This window comes from Schistocerca americana, chromosome 7 (genome assembly GCF_021461395.2).
Source record: "Schistocerca americana isolate TAMUIC-IGC-003095 chromosome 7, iqSchAmer2.1, whole genome shotgun sequence".
NCBI lineage: Eukaryota > Metazoa > Arthropoda > Insecta > Orthoptera > Acrididae > Schistocerca > Schistocerca americana.
The window spans coordinates 392,984,067-393,003,433 of NC_060125.1; the positions used below are offsets into that span (position 1 = coordinate 392,984,067).

At 42.0% G+C, this 19,367-nt stretch overlaps 1 protein-coding gene across 2 annotated transcripts in view; it reads right to left on the reverse strand.

Annotated features, from left to right (window-relative positions):
- LOC124622324 (WD repeat-containing protein 48) overlaps positions 1-19,367 on the reverse strand; it is a 161,549-nt gene that overhangs the window by 85,064 nt on the left and 57,118 nt on the right. For both annotated transcript variants that reach the window (XM_047147999.1, XM_047148000.1), the window contains exon 4: positions 6,775-6,915. In XM_047147999.1, coding sequence (XP_047003955.1) covers positions 6,775-6,915 — 141 coding nt within the window. The remainder of the gene's footprint in view (positions 1-6,774; positions 6,916-19,367) is intronic.

Genomic DNA, 19,367 nt, shown 5'->3' on the forward strand with positions numbered 1-19,367 from the left:
TTTTTGTCAAGTTGTGCCACAAACTTCTCTTCTCCCCAGACCTGTTCAATACTTCCTCATTAGTTATGTGATCTACCCATCTAATCTTCAGCATTCTTCTGTAGCACCACATTTCGAAAGCTTCTATTCTCTTCTTGTCCAAACTATTTATCGTCCATGTTTCACTTCCATACATGGCTACACTCCATACGAATACTTTCAGAAATGACTTCCTGACACTTAAATCAATACTGGATGTTAATAAATTTCTCTTCTTCCGAAACGCTTTCCTTGCCATTGCCAGCCTACATTTTATATCCTCTCTACTTCGACCATCATCAGTTATTTTGCTCCCCAAATAGCAAAACTCCTTTACTACATTAAGTGCCTCATTTCCTAATCTAATTCCCTCAGCATCACCCGACTTAATTAGACTACATTCCATTATCCTTGTTTTGCTTTTGTTGATGTTCATCTTATATCCTCCTTTCAAGACACTGTCCATTCCATTCAACTGCTCTTCCAAGTCCTTTGCTGTCTCTGACAGAATTACAATGTCATCGGCGAACCTCAAAGTTTTTATTTCTTCTCCATGAATTTTAATACCTACTCCGAATTTTTCTTTTGTTTCCTTTACTGCTTGCTCAATATACAGATTGAACAACATCGGGGAGAGGCTACAACCCTGTCTTACTCCCTTCCCAACCACTGCTTCCCTTTCATGTCCCTCGACTCTTATAACTGCCATCTGGTTTCTGTACAAATTGTAAATAGCCTTTCGCTCCCTGTATTTTACCCCTGCCACCTTTAGAATTTGAAAGAGAGTATTCCAGTCAACATTGTCAAAAGCTTTCTCTAAGTCTACAAATGCTAGAAACGTAGGTTTGCCTTTCCTTAATCTTTCTTCTAAGATAAGTCGTAAGGTCAGTATTGCCTCACGTGTTCCAGTGTTTCTACGGAATCCAAACTGATCTTCCCCGAGGTTGGCTTCTAGCAGTTTTTCCATTCGTCTGTAAAGAATTTGTGTTAGTATTTTGCAGCTGTGACTTATTAAACTGATAGTTTGGTAATTTTCACATCTGTCAACACCTGCTTTCTTTGGGATTGCAATTATTATATTCTTCTTGAAGTCTTAGGGTATTTTGCCTGTTTCATACATCTTGCTCACCAGATGGTAGAGTTTTGTCAGGACTGGCTCTCCCACGGCCGTCAGTAGTTCCAATGGAATATTGTCTACTCCGGGGGCCTTGTTTCGACTTAGGTCTTTCAGTGCTCTGTCAAGCTCTTCACGCAGTATCATATCTCCCATTTCATCTTCATCTACATCCTCTTCCATTTCCATAATATTGTCCTCAAGTACATCGCCCTTGTATAGACCCTCTACATACTCCTTCCACCTTTCTGCTTTCCCTTCTTTGCTTAGAACTGGGTTTCCATCTGAGCTCTTGATATTCATACAAGTGGTTCTCTTCTCTCCAAAGGTCTCTCTAATTTTCCTGTAGGCGGTATCTATCTTACCCCTAGTGAGATAGGCCTCTGCCTTAGATTGCTTCATATTCATTGCTAGAATCAATGTCTACATAAAACTCTAATAACAGAGTTGATTCCAGCAATGTCCACTCTGTTTAAGTCCATGAACACTTTTTCGCAACACCACATCTTTTCCCTTTCCGATCTGGTTTTCATGACTTCTCTTGGTGGAATGACATACATCTCCTCCTCCAATTTCCCATTTAAAAATGCTGTTTTTACATCCATATCTTAATAAGGCATACTTGACTACAGGTGAAAAAGTTTCTTTGTAATCTACCCCTTGTTTCGGCAAATATCCTTTTATTACAAGTCGTGCTTTATATCTTGGTGATGAATTTTCAGGGTTCTTCAAAGTGAATACCCATCTTGCCTGTAATGGTTTCTTATCTGCTGGTGTATTTACCCATTCAAAGGTTTTGTACTGAGATAAAGATTCCAATTCCCTCTTCATTGCTTCTTTCCCTTTTTTAGAGTTCGGGCCGCTCATTGCTTCTTCTGCTGTTCTTGCTCATCATTAAAAGACTGGGCTGCATACGTCTCAAAATACAGATATTCTCTCAGTTTTGGTACGTGAGAAGAACACCTTACATTGTTATCTTCATTTTGTTTGTCCTCAAATTCATTGTCATCATAAATAGTCTCAATTTGCCTTTTCTGTCCTCTTCCTGTTCTTCACCTCTTTCTTCACAAAAGGTTTCACTCTCAGGACTAGGTGCAGTTAACTTAGTAGTCTTGCCCTCTTCAGAGAACTTTCTATATTCAAAGAATGCTTTTAAATACCCTTTTATCCAATAGATCCATTAAACGGTAGCCCTTTGAATTCTCACAATAGTCTACAAAAAAATACTTTTTAGCTTTGGGTCCCATTTTCCTCTCTACTGTTTTGTAATGTGCGCCACTGCATCACACCCAAAAACCCTCATATTGCTTACGTCAGGTTTCCTTCCTACCCATATCTCACAGGGGTTTCTATTCCTTAATGCTTTTGTAAATGATCTATTGTTCAAATATACGGCCATTGATACCACCCCTGCCTAAAAATCTTTTGATAATCCAACAGCAGTTATCATGCTCCTTAAACAGTGGTCCTATTAGCCCAATTTTGAGATGGACTGTACCTTATGGTAGTTTGATGCCCGATTCCCATTTTTGACAGAAGTGTCTTCAATTTCTGGTTTATACATGCACCAAAAAAGTTTTGCATCACCCCCGGTTCCCAGAACTCCTGAAGACAGAAGTTTACTGTGGATATTGTATCACAGACACAATCCTTCTGACTGTTCAGAAGTGCCACTAAACCTACCCAAAGATGTAAACAACCATCCATGAGCACCGCCTAATAGATGGAGGGGTCAGACAGCCCAGCAGTTCCAGTCATTCCACCAGGAGGGAGGTACATAGCTCGTGTTGTCTGTAGTTCAACCATGCCTAGATAGTCAATACCGCGGTTCGATTGAGTCCGCATTGTTACTTTGTGCCAGGAAGGGCTCTCAACAAGGGAAGTGTCCAGGTGTCTCTGAGTGAACCAAAGCAATGTTGTTCGGACAAGGAGGAAATATAGAGACAGGAACTGTCAAGGACATGCCTCGCTCAGACCGCCCAAGGGCTACTACTGCAGTGGATGACCGCTACCTACGGATTATGGCTCGGAGGAACCCTGACAGCAATCCCACGACTTTGAACAATGCTTTTTGTGCAGCGTCAGGACGTTGTGTTATGACTCAAACTGGGAGCAATAGGCTGCATGATGCACAACTTCACTCCCAATGTCCATGCCGAGGTCCGCCTTTGCAACCAAAACACCATGCAGTGCAGAACAGATGATCCCAACAACATGCGGAATGGACTGCTCAGGATTGGCATCATGTTCTCTTTACCAATGAGTGTCACATATGCCTTCAACCAGACAATCATCGGAGACACGTTTGGAGGCAACCTGGTCAGGCTGAATGCCTTAGGCATACTGTCCAGTGAGTGCAGCAAGTTGGAGGTTCCCTGCTGTTTTGGGGTGGCATTATGTGGGGCTGATGTACATTGCCGGTGGAAGGAGCCATAACGGCTATATGATACGTGAATGCCATCCTCCAACCGATAGTGCAACCATATCGGCAGCATATTGGCGAGACATTTGTCTTCATGGACGACAATTTGTGCCCCCCATCATCTCGACAAGAGTGGCCAGCATGTTCTCCAGACATGAACCGCATAAAACATTCCTGGGATAGATTGAACAGGGCTGTTTATGGACAACATGACCCAACAACCACTCAGATATATATGCTGAATCACCGTTGAGGAGTGGGACAATCTGGCCCAACAGTGCCTTGACAAACTTGTGAATAGTATGCCACGACGAATACAGGCATGCATCAATGCAAGAGGACGTGCTATGGGTATTAGAGATACCGGTGTGTACAGCAATCTGGACCACCACCTCTGCAGGTCTCGCTGTATGGTGGTACAACATGCAAATTGTGGTTTTCATGAGCAATAAAAAGGGCAGAAATGATGTTTATGCTGATCTCTATTCCAATTTTCTGTACAGGTTCCGGAACTCCCGGAACCGAGGTGATGCAAAACTTTTTTTGATGTGAGTATATTCTCTCCCATTATCAGACTTGATGACCTTAATCTTCTTTCCTATCCACCTTTCAACCATATTACAACATTCCTTAAAAGTGTCACTCACTTGGTCTTTGGAATTAAGGAAATGAACATGAGTATATCGTGAATAATCATCAATAAACATACGAAAACAACAATTCCCAGCTATGGATTCGCATACTGTCAGGTCACATACATCTGTGTGGATTAACTTTAAGACCTCTGCAGATTTACTTTTATTAGTCTTAAAAGGTAGCCTCCCTCGTTTTCCTTTTATGCACATCTCACAAGGGTCCTTGTATACACCATAATTTGGTATTCCCTTTACCATATCCCTTATTAAAGACATACTCTTTCTATTTAGGTGTCCAAGTCTGTGGTGCCACAAAAAACTTTCCACTGAGCATATTGAATGACTAACATTTCTATGTTTGTAGTCAATGGTATCGAACTTAAAAATACCCCTTTCGTTACTTGTTGTAGTTATAACTTCACCATTTTCGTTGATTACTCTTGCTCCATGCATGTCAAAAGTGACTTATTTCTCTTCTTGACAATTTCCCCTACAGACAGTAGGTTAGCCACAAAATGTTTTACCTAATGAACATCATGTACAGTAACCATATTGAGTTCACCATTTACACTTACATGTAGGTCTAGTTTCCCAGTCAAATGACATTGGAGCTTGCTGCCTTCAACAGCAGATATTCCCATATGAGTATTATGTACAACATCATAATGAAGAGATTTGTCTTTAAACAATATGCACGGATGCACCTGAGTCTAAGATCCATTCCAGTTGACAATTAACCACATCTCCAAAAGAATAAAAACATGAGAGTGCCTTAACTTTATTACTGGTCCTTCTCTATGGGCTATCAACAACTTACCTCTTTTGCTGATTGTCTGACTTTTTCTCTGCATCAAGATGCAACACGCCCCTTCTTCTGACATCTGTAGCACCGTACTGATTTCTTCCTTTTGTTTTTTGAATAAAAAGCAGATGCAGTTTCCTTCTCCAATACAAGACAGCTTGAAGTACTCTTTACATCCATAGGATTTTCACTTTAACACTGTTGCCCGTAATCGGTATACCTGAGCTTTCCAGCCCCATAATCATAAGTGCATACCTTTTGGGCAGTCCTGCCAACAGTAGTGTCTCCACCCATTCGTCAGCAATCTCAAACCCAATGTTTCTCAGTCAGTTCGATGTGGCTATTATTTTGTTGATGTATTCGTCTAGACTCTTGCATTTGTCCAGCTGAGTTGTAATTGTCCCACATAACAATCCTACTTTCCTTGCAAGACCTCCAGACTCAAATGCACTTCGTAATTTGTCCCAGACTACTTTCGCTGTCGCTGCTTTTTCAACATGAACATAATTCCCCGAGTCAACCAGTAGTATCAACTTTGATTTTGCTTTCCTATCCTTACTTGAATAATTCTGATCTGTGGATTTCACTGTCCCATCCACCACATCCCACACGTCGTCCAAACATAAATACTCTTCTACTGCAAATTTCCATGTTGCATAGTTTTAGCGACCCGTAAGTCTTTCTATATGCAGAATTTGTGCCGTGCTGATTTTAATGGTAACTCTGATCTTTCTTGACCTATATAATAATACCGAAAAATAATACAGAAGAGTTGTATTTGTCTTGTAAGGATAACTTTTACTTCACACAAGTGCACTACTGGGAACTTTTCAAATACTTTCTCTCACTACTATATTATGGATATACTTATTCCAAATACATCACTGGGCCCGTAACCTATTAGTCAACACAGTTGAATGAGTAATAGTGAGTAAAAGGCATTTACTGCCAGCAACTATATTTGCACTTCCAGGTAAAACACATTGAACACATCAACCAAGGAACAGTACATTACACACATAAAACTCAGAGCTTACAATAGCACCAGAGGTCTATCATATTTCACATGATGCACTTTACCACCTTCTCATGTGAGATATATTGTTCACACAATTCCAACACATATGTTTCACATAGTGTATGTTACAAAGCCAGAGCTGGTGTGTGTGTGTGTGTGTGTGTGTGTGTGTGTGTGTTTTATTACATTCTTAAGAACAATAAAAAAAAAACTAATACTGATTATGATTAGAAAAGGCTGTTTCTGTCTGCTGGCTGTTCTGTGGTTATGGGCACGAAATTTACCTGAAGGTTATTTCAGTATTTATAATGAATGTCTGAAATCCATCTGCCTGAAGCCCTCACTGCCACTGTTACTTCCACTGTGCCAACTCTTCAGATTCAGCTGTAGGTTCTCACAATTAATATTCTCTCTCTGGACTCTTTCTTTTCCATGTACCTTAGCATACACCTTAAAGTTTTTTTATGGAAGCAGTAAAAAAATAAGCCAAATTAACGAGTTGCTGAATTAAAGAAATAAAAAGGGATTAAAAAATGGGGAATAATTTAGATCAGTTTTAAGCAACTTAATTAGTTAGAAAAGAAAGCCTACCAGCAAGTATGTGCCACTGTTGCTTGCTTATTTCACCAGAGAATGTAACTTATTTCTGCCCACAAGTTAAGTCTTAGTGATAATGACGACCACGATGTGCAATTACAGACCACACGGCAAATACAGAACGAAATATATGACACACACACACACACACACACACACAAATATTACCTTTAAGTTTCATTAATTTGCTGCAGGACCTTGGATCCCAAACTCTTAAGACCTTTTCTGTGCTTCCACTGACAATAATTGTTCCCGATGGGTTCATGGCAAGACTGTATATTGAATCCTTATTTCCATTCAGTGAAGAAGCTTCAAGCAAATAAATGTTTATTAGAGATGATCACAGGTATACTTTCACTAAAACTACTATAACACAAGAAATGTAACATGGTAAGTCCAGAAAACACAATTAAAAACACACACATAAAACTGATTTACATTTTATTAAATGTGAGAAGTTAAAAGTATTTCAGGATTTGGATATCTGCTTTTCACTGGTAGGGTGTTTCAAAAAGGACTTAACCAACTTTAAAAATTCATATAAATTTATTGAAAGAAGTATTATTTTGTAGAGAAACACATCAAGTTTTTTTTTTACCTTAAACTAAAGATATTGTATGTGGCTTCTATTGGTTCTCCTGCACACATCCCATCGCTGTAGCATTGCACGTGTCACTTGCTCAGTAGCGGTAAAAATTCTTGCTCTAAGTTCAGACAGAGAAGCCAACAAAGGAAGTACAAACACAATATCCTTGATGAATACCTCTCCCCCCCCCCCCCCCCCCCCCCCAAAAAAAAAAAAAAAGAGATGGAAAGAAAGAAAGAAAGAAAGAAAGACTGGAGTCAGGTCTGGGAAGCATGAGGGCCATTCAATTGGTGCCTCATGGCCAATCCATTGATCTGGAAAGCGGTCACTGAGAAAATCCCGGATGACAGGCAGGTTCCGGGGTGGTGCACCATCTTGCATGAAGTAAACAGTTTGTTCTTGTTCATTCTCATCAAACTGTGCTATCAGAAATTGTTGTAACAAACCCAGGTACACTATCTTGGTGATGGTTCTATCATGGAAAAAAAGGGGCTGTACACTTTGTTCTTGCTCAATGCACAAAAAAACATTCAGTTTAGGGCTATCATGAACATGTTACAATGTTTGATGTGGATTTTCACTGCCCCAAATCCTACAGTTGTGTGTGTTAACCTTGCCACGCAAGTGAGAAGTCTACTCATCAGAAAAGATGATTTTGTCCAAGGAAGGCTCATCCTCATATAATCGATTGAACATATCCACACAGAAGTTCTTGTGAGCAATTTTATCAGCCTCTTTTATTGCTTGTATGATTGTCAATCTGTACAGTTTCAAAAGCAAATGGTTTCTCAACACACACCAAGCAGTCATATGTGGGATTTGCAGTTTGCGAGATGCAAGCCGGGTCGATTCCACAGAGTTGTTGACAAAACATCGTCTCACTCACTCAACGACATTGTCAGATTTGCTCGGATGACCTGATGATCTCCCAAACCTTACCAAGCACCCTGTTTCTACAAAACACTTGTGCCACACATAAATTGTAGGCCTACTAGGAGGATCTTTAACATAGACGGTACAGAAATTATGCTGAACTATTGTCGCTGACAACACACAGTTACCATGCTTGGGTACAGTGAAGTCAGCCCTCTTTAATGCAACTGCTGCAAGCACTCCTTATGGTGCGATTCGGCACTAGCAAACTATGCGTAACAAAACATGGTGTATTTCCCTACAAACTGACATTACAATTAACTCTGTAGGTACTATGAATTAATTTATATGAATTTTCAAATTTGTAAAGTCCTTTCTGAAACACCCTGTATTTGGCTCAGTGGCTGTGTGGTTAAGGGGCAGGTCATGGTTCCAAAGCTCTTGCACTATATCTATGGTCAGCCTTAGTATTTTTATCTGTCACTTCTCATTTCTTTCATCTCTGGTAATGTTCGTTAATGTGACAAATACTGAGCGCAACTTGGTCTGGGACCCATGTTTAACTGAAGATCCCCCTGTAACTGGCAGGGTAAATCAGGAAGGCAACAGTAAAGCACCATCAATAGCAGGCAGTGCTTATCAAAGCACAATGGTGTTCAAAACAATCTTTTAGTTTAATGCCAGATTTACTTCTTTTTACTTAATAAATATTTCTTAACACCTATTAACTACTATCTACTGAAGGATATTTTGAAGTTTTCCACCTCGTGTGTTTTTTCTCAAGTGGGCAATTTTTTATACCTGACATGGTTGTCCTAAACTCCAGCCTTACAGGCCATCTTCAAGCTCAATCTACAGAGAAACACATCAAAAATACAACAAGATACAGACATGCAAAAATAATATTTCACAAACTAAAATTGTACTTATATGTGTCAAAGTGTTGTACAAGTATTCTGTTAATAAATGGTGATATAGCCAATCTGAAAGCAAGCACTTAACATGTGAGCATCAGAATTAAAATCACAAAGCTTACAGTGTGCAGTAACAGTCTTCTTTATAACTAACGATATTTTATATGACACTATCTGAGCACACTTTCATTGTTGAGCTCCAACTGTCACTTCTGCCCACACGTGAAACAGTTACAGCAAAGACACAGCAATTGGAAGCAGCGTGTCCACAGAGTGATACACGAGTCAAGAGACGTAAGATATTGTATGCTATTACAAGCATAAAGTAAAAGGTCTAAATTGTAAAACCAAATGAACAGTATGCCAAGGCTTCAAATGCATCTGGAGAGTACAGGGAAATCCAGGAAAAGGGTGGAAGGAAGTCTTCATTAAATTTTGGATGTAAAAAATTTAGAAATACACATTGCAAGATGGTACATCATTAGAAATATAACCTAAGACAACGTAACTACTTAAAGGGTGTGTCACTAAAAGTATTTGGCTCTGTAAGTTACAAATTAATAGATGATCGGAAAATTTATTGTGGTAGGTCAACACAAGAAACATTACACTTTCTGCTGACATATGAACATAGCTTACTCACGTTATTTTCCAAAGAGCAGAAACAAAGAGATAGCAATTTTTTTAATGGAATAACAGTTGTTTCTATCTCGTACTGGAATGATTGAAACCAGCTGAGTACAAATCAATTTAAATCAAATTCCTATCACATTTAGTTTAGGAGCTACAACCCTTCAAAGTTTCGTGGGGGAATACCATACATACATAATACGTGACAGTGGGTGATGGATGTTCTGGCAAAAGAATGTTGTTTAAATGAGGCGTTCAAATGTGTGTTCATGTTTCTGAATGCACAATGCAATGACCCTTGTGAAGATCGGCAGACGAGACATAACAGTGCTGGTGTCATGGCACGACATGCTTCCTCTATATGCCATTTTAGATCATCTGGGGTTATGAGCTTCAGAACAAACCTTATTCTTTAGATATCCCCACAAAAAGAAATCTACTGGTGTTAAATCAGGCAACCATGTGGGCCACTCATGAGGACCAGTGCCCCAACCATCTTCCAGAGAATCTGTTGTTCAGTTCTTCCCCAACAGCATGCACAGAAGGGGCTGGGTAACCATTGTACTGCATCAGCACATGGAGTCTGATGTCTACACAAACATGTTCAAGGACAACACCCAAAGTGTCGACTATAAAAGCCTGACATCTCACCCGAAAGTTTACCTGTGAAGTAGTGTGGACCAACGATTTCTTCCCCAAGGATTCCACACCGATAATGGACCACCGACGTTGACGTTCGACAAGTCGTACCCACGAGGATTGTCTGTGGCCCAATAGTGCATGTTATGACAGGTCACTGCACCATAATTTGTGAACATGGACTCTCAGAGAAAGTAACACTCTGTAAGAACTCCAGAGTGAAATTACACACGGCCTATTTGCAGAAAGTAACTTTTCAATTAAAACAGTTTCCATACAGCCCCTGGGCGATTAACAGACACTATGGGTGAAACTTGTGACCCTGTACTCGGCACTAATATTATGAGAAGGAAAGTTGCTACTCACCATATAGCAGAGATGCTGAGTCACAGATAGGCACAAGAAAAAGACCCTCATAATTGTAGCTTTCGGCCGTTAAGGCCTTCGTCAAAACACACACACACACACACACACACACACACACACACACACACACACACACACACACAGCTGCTGTCTCAGGCAACTGAAACCACAGTTTTCCGAGACTGCAGTCATGCGTGAGAGCTGCGTTTGCGCGCGTGTGTGTGTGTGTGTGTGTGTGTGTGTGTGTGTGTGTGTGTGTGTGTGTGTGTGTGTGTGTGTGGAGGAGAGGAGGGGGTGACACGCGCACGTGTATGTGTGCCTATTGTTGACGAAGGCCTTAACAGCCGAAAGCTATAATTGTGAGAGTATTTTTGTTGTGCTTATCTGCGACTTAGTATCTCCGCTATAGGGTGAGTAGCAACTTTCCTTCTCATAATATTGTTACATTCCATCCTGGATTTTCCACTGTACAGTCACACAGACGTAAGGCCGATACCAGCAACTGCAGCAATGTCTCTTTAAGCTGACATGGGGATCATGATGTATTGCACCTAAAACAAACACCTTTATCTCCTCACTTCCTGCAGGTCTTTGTCTGTTATTGCTATACAATCCCAAGCTATGTGCTTTCTGTTCTGCACGTAAGAACGTAATGGTTGCCAGAGCTCTTCTCCTAGGACATCTCATGGCACATGCTATGCCTGCTTCAGTGGCATCGTGTCGGCAATCGCCAAGTGTCAGCAGCACATCAATGTTCTTTTCATTCGACATCACTACCCGTGGCACACTGAACCCCGTTTGTTTGTGTGTGGTTTGACCTGTCATATATACAGGTGTGTATGGCGACAGTCATCAGTCTTACAGGACATTGAGAAAGCTCATCGCTCAGTGACTTTGGTGACATTACATCTCGTCCACAGCACCTTTAGAAGGTGCACTGTGTAATGTACAGTGTGGGGTATCCGTTCCTGAAACTTTGAAGGGTTGTAGCTCCCACATTAAATGTGACAGTAATGTAATTGAAGTTGAATTGTACACAGGTGGTTTAAATGATTCCAGTGCAGGATAGAAACAACTATTGCTCCATTGAAGAATAACAACACAATAAACTATGTTCATAGCTCTACAGAAAGTGTAAAGTTTCTTATATTGACATACCGCAAAAAATTTTCCCATCGCCTCTTAGTATGTAAGTTACAGAGAGAAACACTTTTACTGAAACACCCTGTACACGTAACAAACAATGTTTATAGTTTACGAGTAAACTATGTTTTCTTTGGCTAGAAAGTGACTCTCATGAATGGCGATAGCTTACGAGTCAGAATAGTTATTGTAATACATGACTTGCCAGACGACATAAAAATGACAAGTTGAAAAGAAAAAATAATCAATTTATATTTTAGCATCATGGCATATGGTCCCCTTACATAAAAGGGGCTACTAGCAGCTAATACGGCAAATAATGCATCAAGTAAAGAAAACATAAGAGCTTAAAATATGTGGTTGCCAATATTTAAGCAATGAACAGAAGTAGTTTGCTACAGCTAAAAGAAGTCCCACGGTATAACGTGACAGTTAAAACATTTCATCCATAAAAACAATAATTTAATGTTGTATGATAGTCTGTGAATGCCCTACTAGCAGCTATAACAATTCGGAGGGGGAGGGCGAGGAATGGGGTGGGGGGTGGGGGGAACAATTAGAAAACATAGCAAACTAAAACATATGGTTGTCAAGTAAATTAAAACATCTAATAAACTAAAAAAAATGTACAATGCAGTGAATCATATGACAGTGCTCAATAATAGGATCATGATAGAATGCAAAATAAAACGATAGACAGTTATTTGGGAAGCATAGCCTGATGTAGTCTAGGTGTGTGTGTGTGTGTGTGTGTGTGTGTGTGTGTGTGTGTGTGTGTGTGTGTGTGTGCGTGGGGTGGGGGGGGGGGGGGGGAGCACGCCGGCTAGGTCCTCAGCACCCCTTACACATACGAAAACTAACAAATGTGGAGATGAACTAAAAGTGTTTGTACAAGCGTGCACTCGAAATGACCACACAGTCACTCTGTATCATATCACGTGCACCCTCACATGCACTAAAACCAATTGGGAGGGAAGAGAGCTAGTCAAGAAATTAAAACACAGAGAGAACAAAACACAGAAGAACTGAAAGAAAAGCACAGGGAAAAGTGACTGGCTGACCACTTATAAAAAACTAGTGTGAGCCAGCCACCCTTTGACACATTAAGGACATCTTGTAAGGGGTCCGTAGGCCCTTACTATACATTTGCACTCGGCACAGGTCGATAGGGCGAACAATCGATAGTGTCGTGTTACGAGAGCGAGTGTGGAGTTGAGCGAGTGCCATGTTGCGGGTAGAGGTGTGTGGAGGTCTTTGTCGAAATAGAAGGCTTTAACGGAGAAGGGAGTCGCCATCGCCGTGGTTAGACCCCTTTGTACTAGAATAATACCGGGAAGGTGAAGAAGTATTATTACGAAAGTGATCAGTGGTGATAGCATGCAGGGGTATAATACACTGAAATACCAGAGGATCACGACATGCCTCCTTGGCTGCTCGATCCACCCTTTCATTCCCCACAGTTCCAAATTGCACAGGTAACCAGCAGAATGACACCTCCTTCCCCAGTCGTAATTGTAGGAGGGCATCCTGAATATTCTGGGTTACTGAATCTGCTAGGTATAAACAATGGAGAGAGAATCTGAGAAACGAGAAATCTAACACAGGCAGAACGTCTCATCTGCTCCAGTGCTCGCAAGATTGCATATAATTCTGCGTCGAAGACGGTAAATTCTGGAGGCAGACTGACCTTGAGGACATGATCCGGGAAAACAACAGAGCAACCAACAGAGTCCTCTCGTTAAGACCCCCCCCCCCCCACCCAAAAAAAAAACTACATGGTAATGGTACCCACATAAAATATCAGAGAATATCACATTAAAAACAGAAGCAGGAGTGCTATCTCTCTCGAACTGCACCAAATCTAAATCCACTCTGAGCCTCTCCTGTAACCAGGGCAGCAGGTGGTTAAAACCCTGGATTTGGGTTCGTACTGGCTCCACACGAAGTGACTCCAGCACAGATTACACGCAGATCCCAAATTGCATCGTGGCTCGTGGACACTCGGAAAAAAGGCATTCCAGAGGTGGACGAGCAACAGTATGGTGTGCAGGTGAAGTCGGAGATGCAAGGAACTTAAACGGTTGACGCACCAGGAGGGTCTGGCACCAGATGGTAAGTAGCGGTTTCCCTGCTTCAGCACAGATGCTAGGCATGGGACTGGTCTGATGAGCACTCGTCGCCCGCCGAATTCCCTCAAGATGGACAGTGTCAATGAGAAACAAGTAAGAGAGCCTCATTGACCTATACACCGTGTAACCATAGTCCAGCTGCAAATGCACAAAAGCCTGATAAAACTGAAGGAGACACACCCTGTCCACTCCCCAAGACAACTGGCTAATGCACTTGATGTTCAGTGCCTTTGGGGTTCTGGCTTTCGGGTCTCGCAGGTGTGGTAACCATGACAATCGGGAGCCAAAATCAAGGCCCACAAACCACACTGTGTCTCTAAAATGAAGGATGGTGTCCCTCATATTCAAAGCAGGCAAATTAAAAAGATGACGAGAATGATTAAAATAAACACATGCACACTTACCTGCAGAAAACTGGAAACCCACCTCTACAGCCCATTCCTCTAACCTCCACATTGTAAGTTACAACTGATGGCTCACAGTTGCAACACTGGAGGAGGAACAGAAAACAGCAAAATCGTCTACAAATAAGGAGCTCTGTACAGGACTCCTTACTGTAGATGTCATACTGTTGATGGCTATAGCAAAGAGCGTAACACTTAAAACACTGCCCTGAGGAACAGTATTCTTCTGCTCAAATCAATAAGACAGTGCATCACCAACCCAGGTGCTAAAAATTCGCTGAGACAGGAAAGACCATATGAAGATGGGGAGGTGGCCGCGAAAGCCCTGTTGATGCAGTTGTGCGAGAACACAGTGTCTCCAAGAAACACCATATGCCTTATTTATATTGAAGAATACGCCAATACAGTGATGCTTATGGAGGGAATCCTGCTGAATAGTCACTTCTAGGAGGGTCAGATTGTCAACAGTGGACCAAAATCTTCAGAACCTACACTGAGAGTGGCTAAGGAGTTCCCTGGTCTCTGACAACCAGACCAGACGATGGCTAACCATTCGCTCCAGGGTCTTTCCTACACAGCTCGTTAAGGCGGTACTCCGATAACTACTGGGACATATGTAGTCCTTTCCCGGTTTGAGGAAAGAAACAGAATTGCCTCACTCCACAAATTGGGGAAGTTGCCTGTCTGCCATATTAGATTAAAACATTCGAGGAGGATTTCCTTTGATGCTGCTGGAAAAATGTCAAAGCATGCAGTACCAGTTTTGGTCATGACTGGGTGCAGTAACACGGATCTCAGTCAGTGCCAATTTGAGCTCCCACATGGAGAAAGGGGAGTCGTAGGCCTCAGAACTGTTGAACCTGAAGTCCAACTTTTCGTTCTCTACAGTCGTACGATAGTGACGAAACACTGCATCCTGGCTTGCACTGGCGGTAGTTTGTGCAAAATGTTCGGCCAGCATCTGAACAATGTCTCTGGGTGTTGTTTGGAGGCACCTCTGTTTCAGCACTGCTGCTATCGGTAAACAGCTGCGTTTACGGTAAATCCTCGGGATGGCTTCCCATACTTTTATAGAAGTGGAATAACTGAAGGAGTGCAGGAATGCTTGCCATGACCTTTTCTTACTCTCGCTAATGACGTGTCGAGCCTTGGCCCTCGCAACTCAAAAAGCCCTAAGGTCGTCTGCTATTGGTCGGCATTTAAAATGCCGAAGAGCTACATGCCTTTCCCTGATCGCAGAACGGCACTCATCCGTCCATCAAGGTACTGGTTGCCTCCTAAGGTGACTTTGGGATGAAAAGGTCAGCATCACGATGGATCACTCGTGTGATGTGGTCCACCTATCCTTGGACGCTGTTGCCGTATTCAAACACGCCCAGCCAGCTGAAACGCATCCAGTTAGCCCTGCTGAGCATCCGTTTTGGGGGCTTAACTTCAGCTGGCGAGCCATTTAGTAGGTGAAGGCACATTGGGAAGTGGTCACTGGAATGTAGGTCGTCAATGACCTCCCGCTCAACAGTCAGCGAGGGCGGGAGAACAGAAAGAGAAGTCAATGGTTGAAAATGACTGGTAGCAGTAGAGAAATGTGTATAAGTACCGGTGTTGAGGATGCACAGCTTGTGAGACATCATGATGCCGTCCAATACCCGACCCCGAGGGCTAGTATTGGTAAAGCCCCACAGGACATGATGGGCATTGAAATCTCCCTAGAGGAGGAACAGTCACAGGAGTTTTGCAATAAGATCCACGAGAGCCTCAGAGTCTAGTGCATCTTGCAGAGGTAAATACAGTGAGCAGTGATCCTTCAACACACATGAATTTGAACTGCAATTGCTTGTAGGTAAGTAACCAAGGGGAGAACAGAGGAGTGGTGCGCATTAGTAACACTGTGACACCTCCCTTGGCCCTTTCCCCCATAGGTCATCCTTGCGGTATAGTGTATATCCCTGTAGCATATGGACATCTGTATCTTTAAAATGTGTTTCCTGTAAACAAAAACACAAGGAACATGCCACACGAGTTCTGAGCCCATTCATGTTCCACTGTAGTATGAAAGCCATGTCACTGGTACCATGTCATTGGTACAGTTTTAATTTACCTCTATCTTTGCACTGGGGAGATGAAGCACTTGGAGAGTGAGGGGGAAGAGAGGGACTGCCTAGAGCCAAGGGATCTGACTCCACCATATCTTCCTCATCAGATGGGAAATAATGATGTCTGACTGCACTCAGGAAAGCTTTTGATCTGAACGTTGTGAGCCTTTCCCTGCACCCTGTCCCTTCCAAGGATGGGAGGGAAGGGGCATTGAGAGGCACTCTGCTTTACTTGTACCTTATGGATGCTCACTGTGGAACTGTTGTTGGTCTTTCTTGGTGCAGCTGCCAGGATTGCATCATCCTTACTCTTTTTTCCTTGACATGTACATGTGCAAGTAAAGGTGCTTGTGGTGGATACAGGCACACTAGGTGTTGTCTGTGTCAAGCCTTGTGAATAGGTTTCTGCACCATGGAATATGGGGTGGTGAAGACAGCGGGGTTTCATCGCCTTATATTCTTTTTTGGCTTCGGCATAGGCGATCTGCTTGGTCACTTATCTCCGGTATTTTGCGTTCTTCAGCAAAAACAGGGCAGTCTCGGCTCCAGACTGGGTGGTTCCCAGAGCAGTTGATGCAGATCGCCAGATGTGGGTAGTCAGTCCCAGAGTCATGAGTGGCTTTTCCACACTTCTCACAGATCGCTTCACCTCCACAGCTCATGGTTGTATGCCTGAAATGCTGGCATTTATAGCACTGCATAGGGTTTGGACTGTAAGGCCGAACATTAAGTTGAAGGAACCCTGCCATTAGATGTTCTGGCAGTGTCAGAGAATTGATTGTGGCAATGAAACTGGCAGTCTTTTCAGTTGCTCTATTATTACTGCATGCTCATTGCTCCACGTTGACTATTCCATGGGATGCCCATTCTTGCTTCAGTTCTGCTACGTCCATGTTTGATAGCTCGGCATGTGGCAACGTCCTTACTGGAATTGAGAGAGGTGTGCATCTCAACAATGATAAGATAGCCACCCAGTTTCTGCGATTTCTTAAGAAGGTGTACCTGCTTTGACCTGTTAATTTCGACCAACAATGAGCCATTATGCAATCATTTTACAGATTTTAATGTTTCATCAACACCTTCCAGACCCTTCTGGATATAAAAGGGGGATACTTTTTCAAATGCTCCCTCCTTTCTTTTTATCACTAGGAACACATTGTTATTCATGACTCCATGATCCCTGTTACTGCAGCCCGAAGTATTATTATTATCAGGAGGGCTAGCCTCTCTCAATCTTTTGGATGAATGGGTGTGAATACTCACAGGCGGTACACCCGTCCTGCTGGGAGGAGAAGAAGATGATTTCAAGGGTTCCATCACAGTCCCACGAGCAGCTAGGGAAATAAGGGCCCACTCAGACAGACCCATGAGTGCCTAAGTAAGCCTTATACAACTGAGGTGTGGCAGGTTCCGTGAGGTTGCCCGCTAATGACTGCTCCACCTCAACAGCCATATATCCCATCAATGCGTGGCACACGGTGAGATTGAGGAGTTTTTTATAGAAGTTTATTCTGTCCTCACGATCCGGGCGGTTAAGCCACGACAAAGTGCGGTGGTTGCTGAAGCATGCCCAGAGCTTACAGTGACAGACGATTTGTGGTGCTTACTGCTACCCAGCTCAGGAACCCTGGGGTCGCCAAGCCCATACCCAGCAAATCGATGCTGAGTCCTAGAGGGCCTGAGGTAGTCTAATATTAACTGTTCTGCCAGTGGCAAAAAATGAAAGAGTGGGGAGGGGTTAGGGGGCTACTCAATCATAGTGCGAAACAAGAGGTAACATGTGAGAGGTGTTATTACATAAAAGAATAAAAATTAGAAATATAACTATATTTTATTTAACATACTGACATCAGACAATTTATAACATGCAGTGTTACAGGCACTAAATACCACATACACAGGCCTCTGAAAAACTACATATATATGTGACAAATGTCATTTGCGTCAGCTAGAAGGTGACACTTCATGACTGAGGACAGCTAACACTCAGACTCTGAACTGTTATTGCAATATATGGTTTTGACAGACCTAATGTAGTCTTTCTTAGAAGGTGCTACTAGCAACAAAAATATGGCAAGTGTGGCATCAAGAAAAATAGATATAACTGACACTTCCTGGCAGATTAAAACTGTGTGCCAGACCGAGACTCGAACTCGGGAACTTTACCTTTCGCGGGCAAGTGCTCTACCACTTGCCCGCGAAAGGCAAAGGCCCAGAGTTCGAGTCTCGGTCCGGCACGCAGTTTTAATCTGCCAGGAAGTTTCATATAAGCACACACTCCGCTGTAGAGTGAATATTTATTCTATAAATATAACTGCCTAAAATATGAGTTTGTCAATTTTCAAAATGTGAAGAAAGGCTGTCTGGTATAGCAAAAGTGAGTGAGTGGATGTAATGCTCACAGAATGGTATAATAAATAACATAATAAAATTATGCCTATTCTCTTGTCACTGTCTGATGAAGTCTTACATAAAGTGCTACAGATGACTAAAAAGGAGGCAGTAAGACATCAATTAAAAAACATAGCAAGTTCATCATAGGGTTTTTAATAAATTAACATATATGTATTTATGTTCACGGGTTATATTTCTAATGATGTACTGTCTGGCATAATATATTTCTAAGTTTTTTATGTCCAAAATTTAACACAAACTTCCTGCCAATCTTTTTTTGGATTTCACAGCACTCTGGGGGTGTATTTGATGCCATGGCACAGTGTTCATTTTAGATTGGGTTTTGACCTTTTAATATATGTTTACAATAACATACAGTACATCACATCTCTGACTCCTGGATAGATCTATGGATACACTAATTCAAATCCTGTATCATTGCTTAACTGTTTCCAGTGTGGACAGAAGTGACAGCTGGTATTTGACAATGACAGAGAGCACATACAGTGTCATATATTGCGACATTAGTTATAAAGATGACTATTACTGCACACAGTAAGGTTTATGGTTTTAATTCTGATGCTTGCACA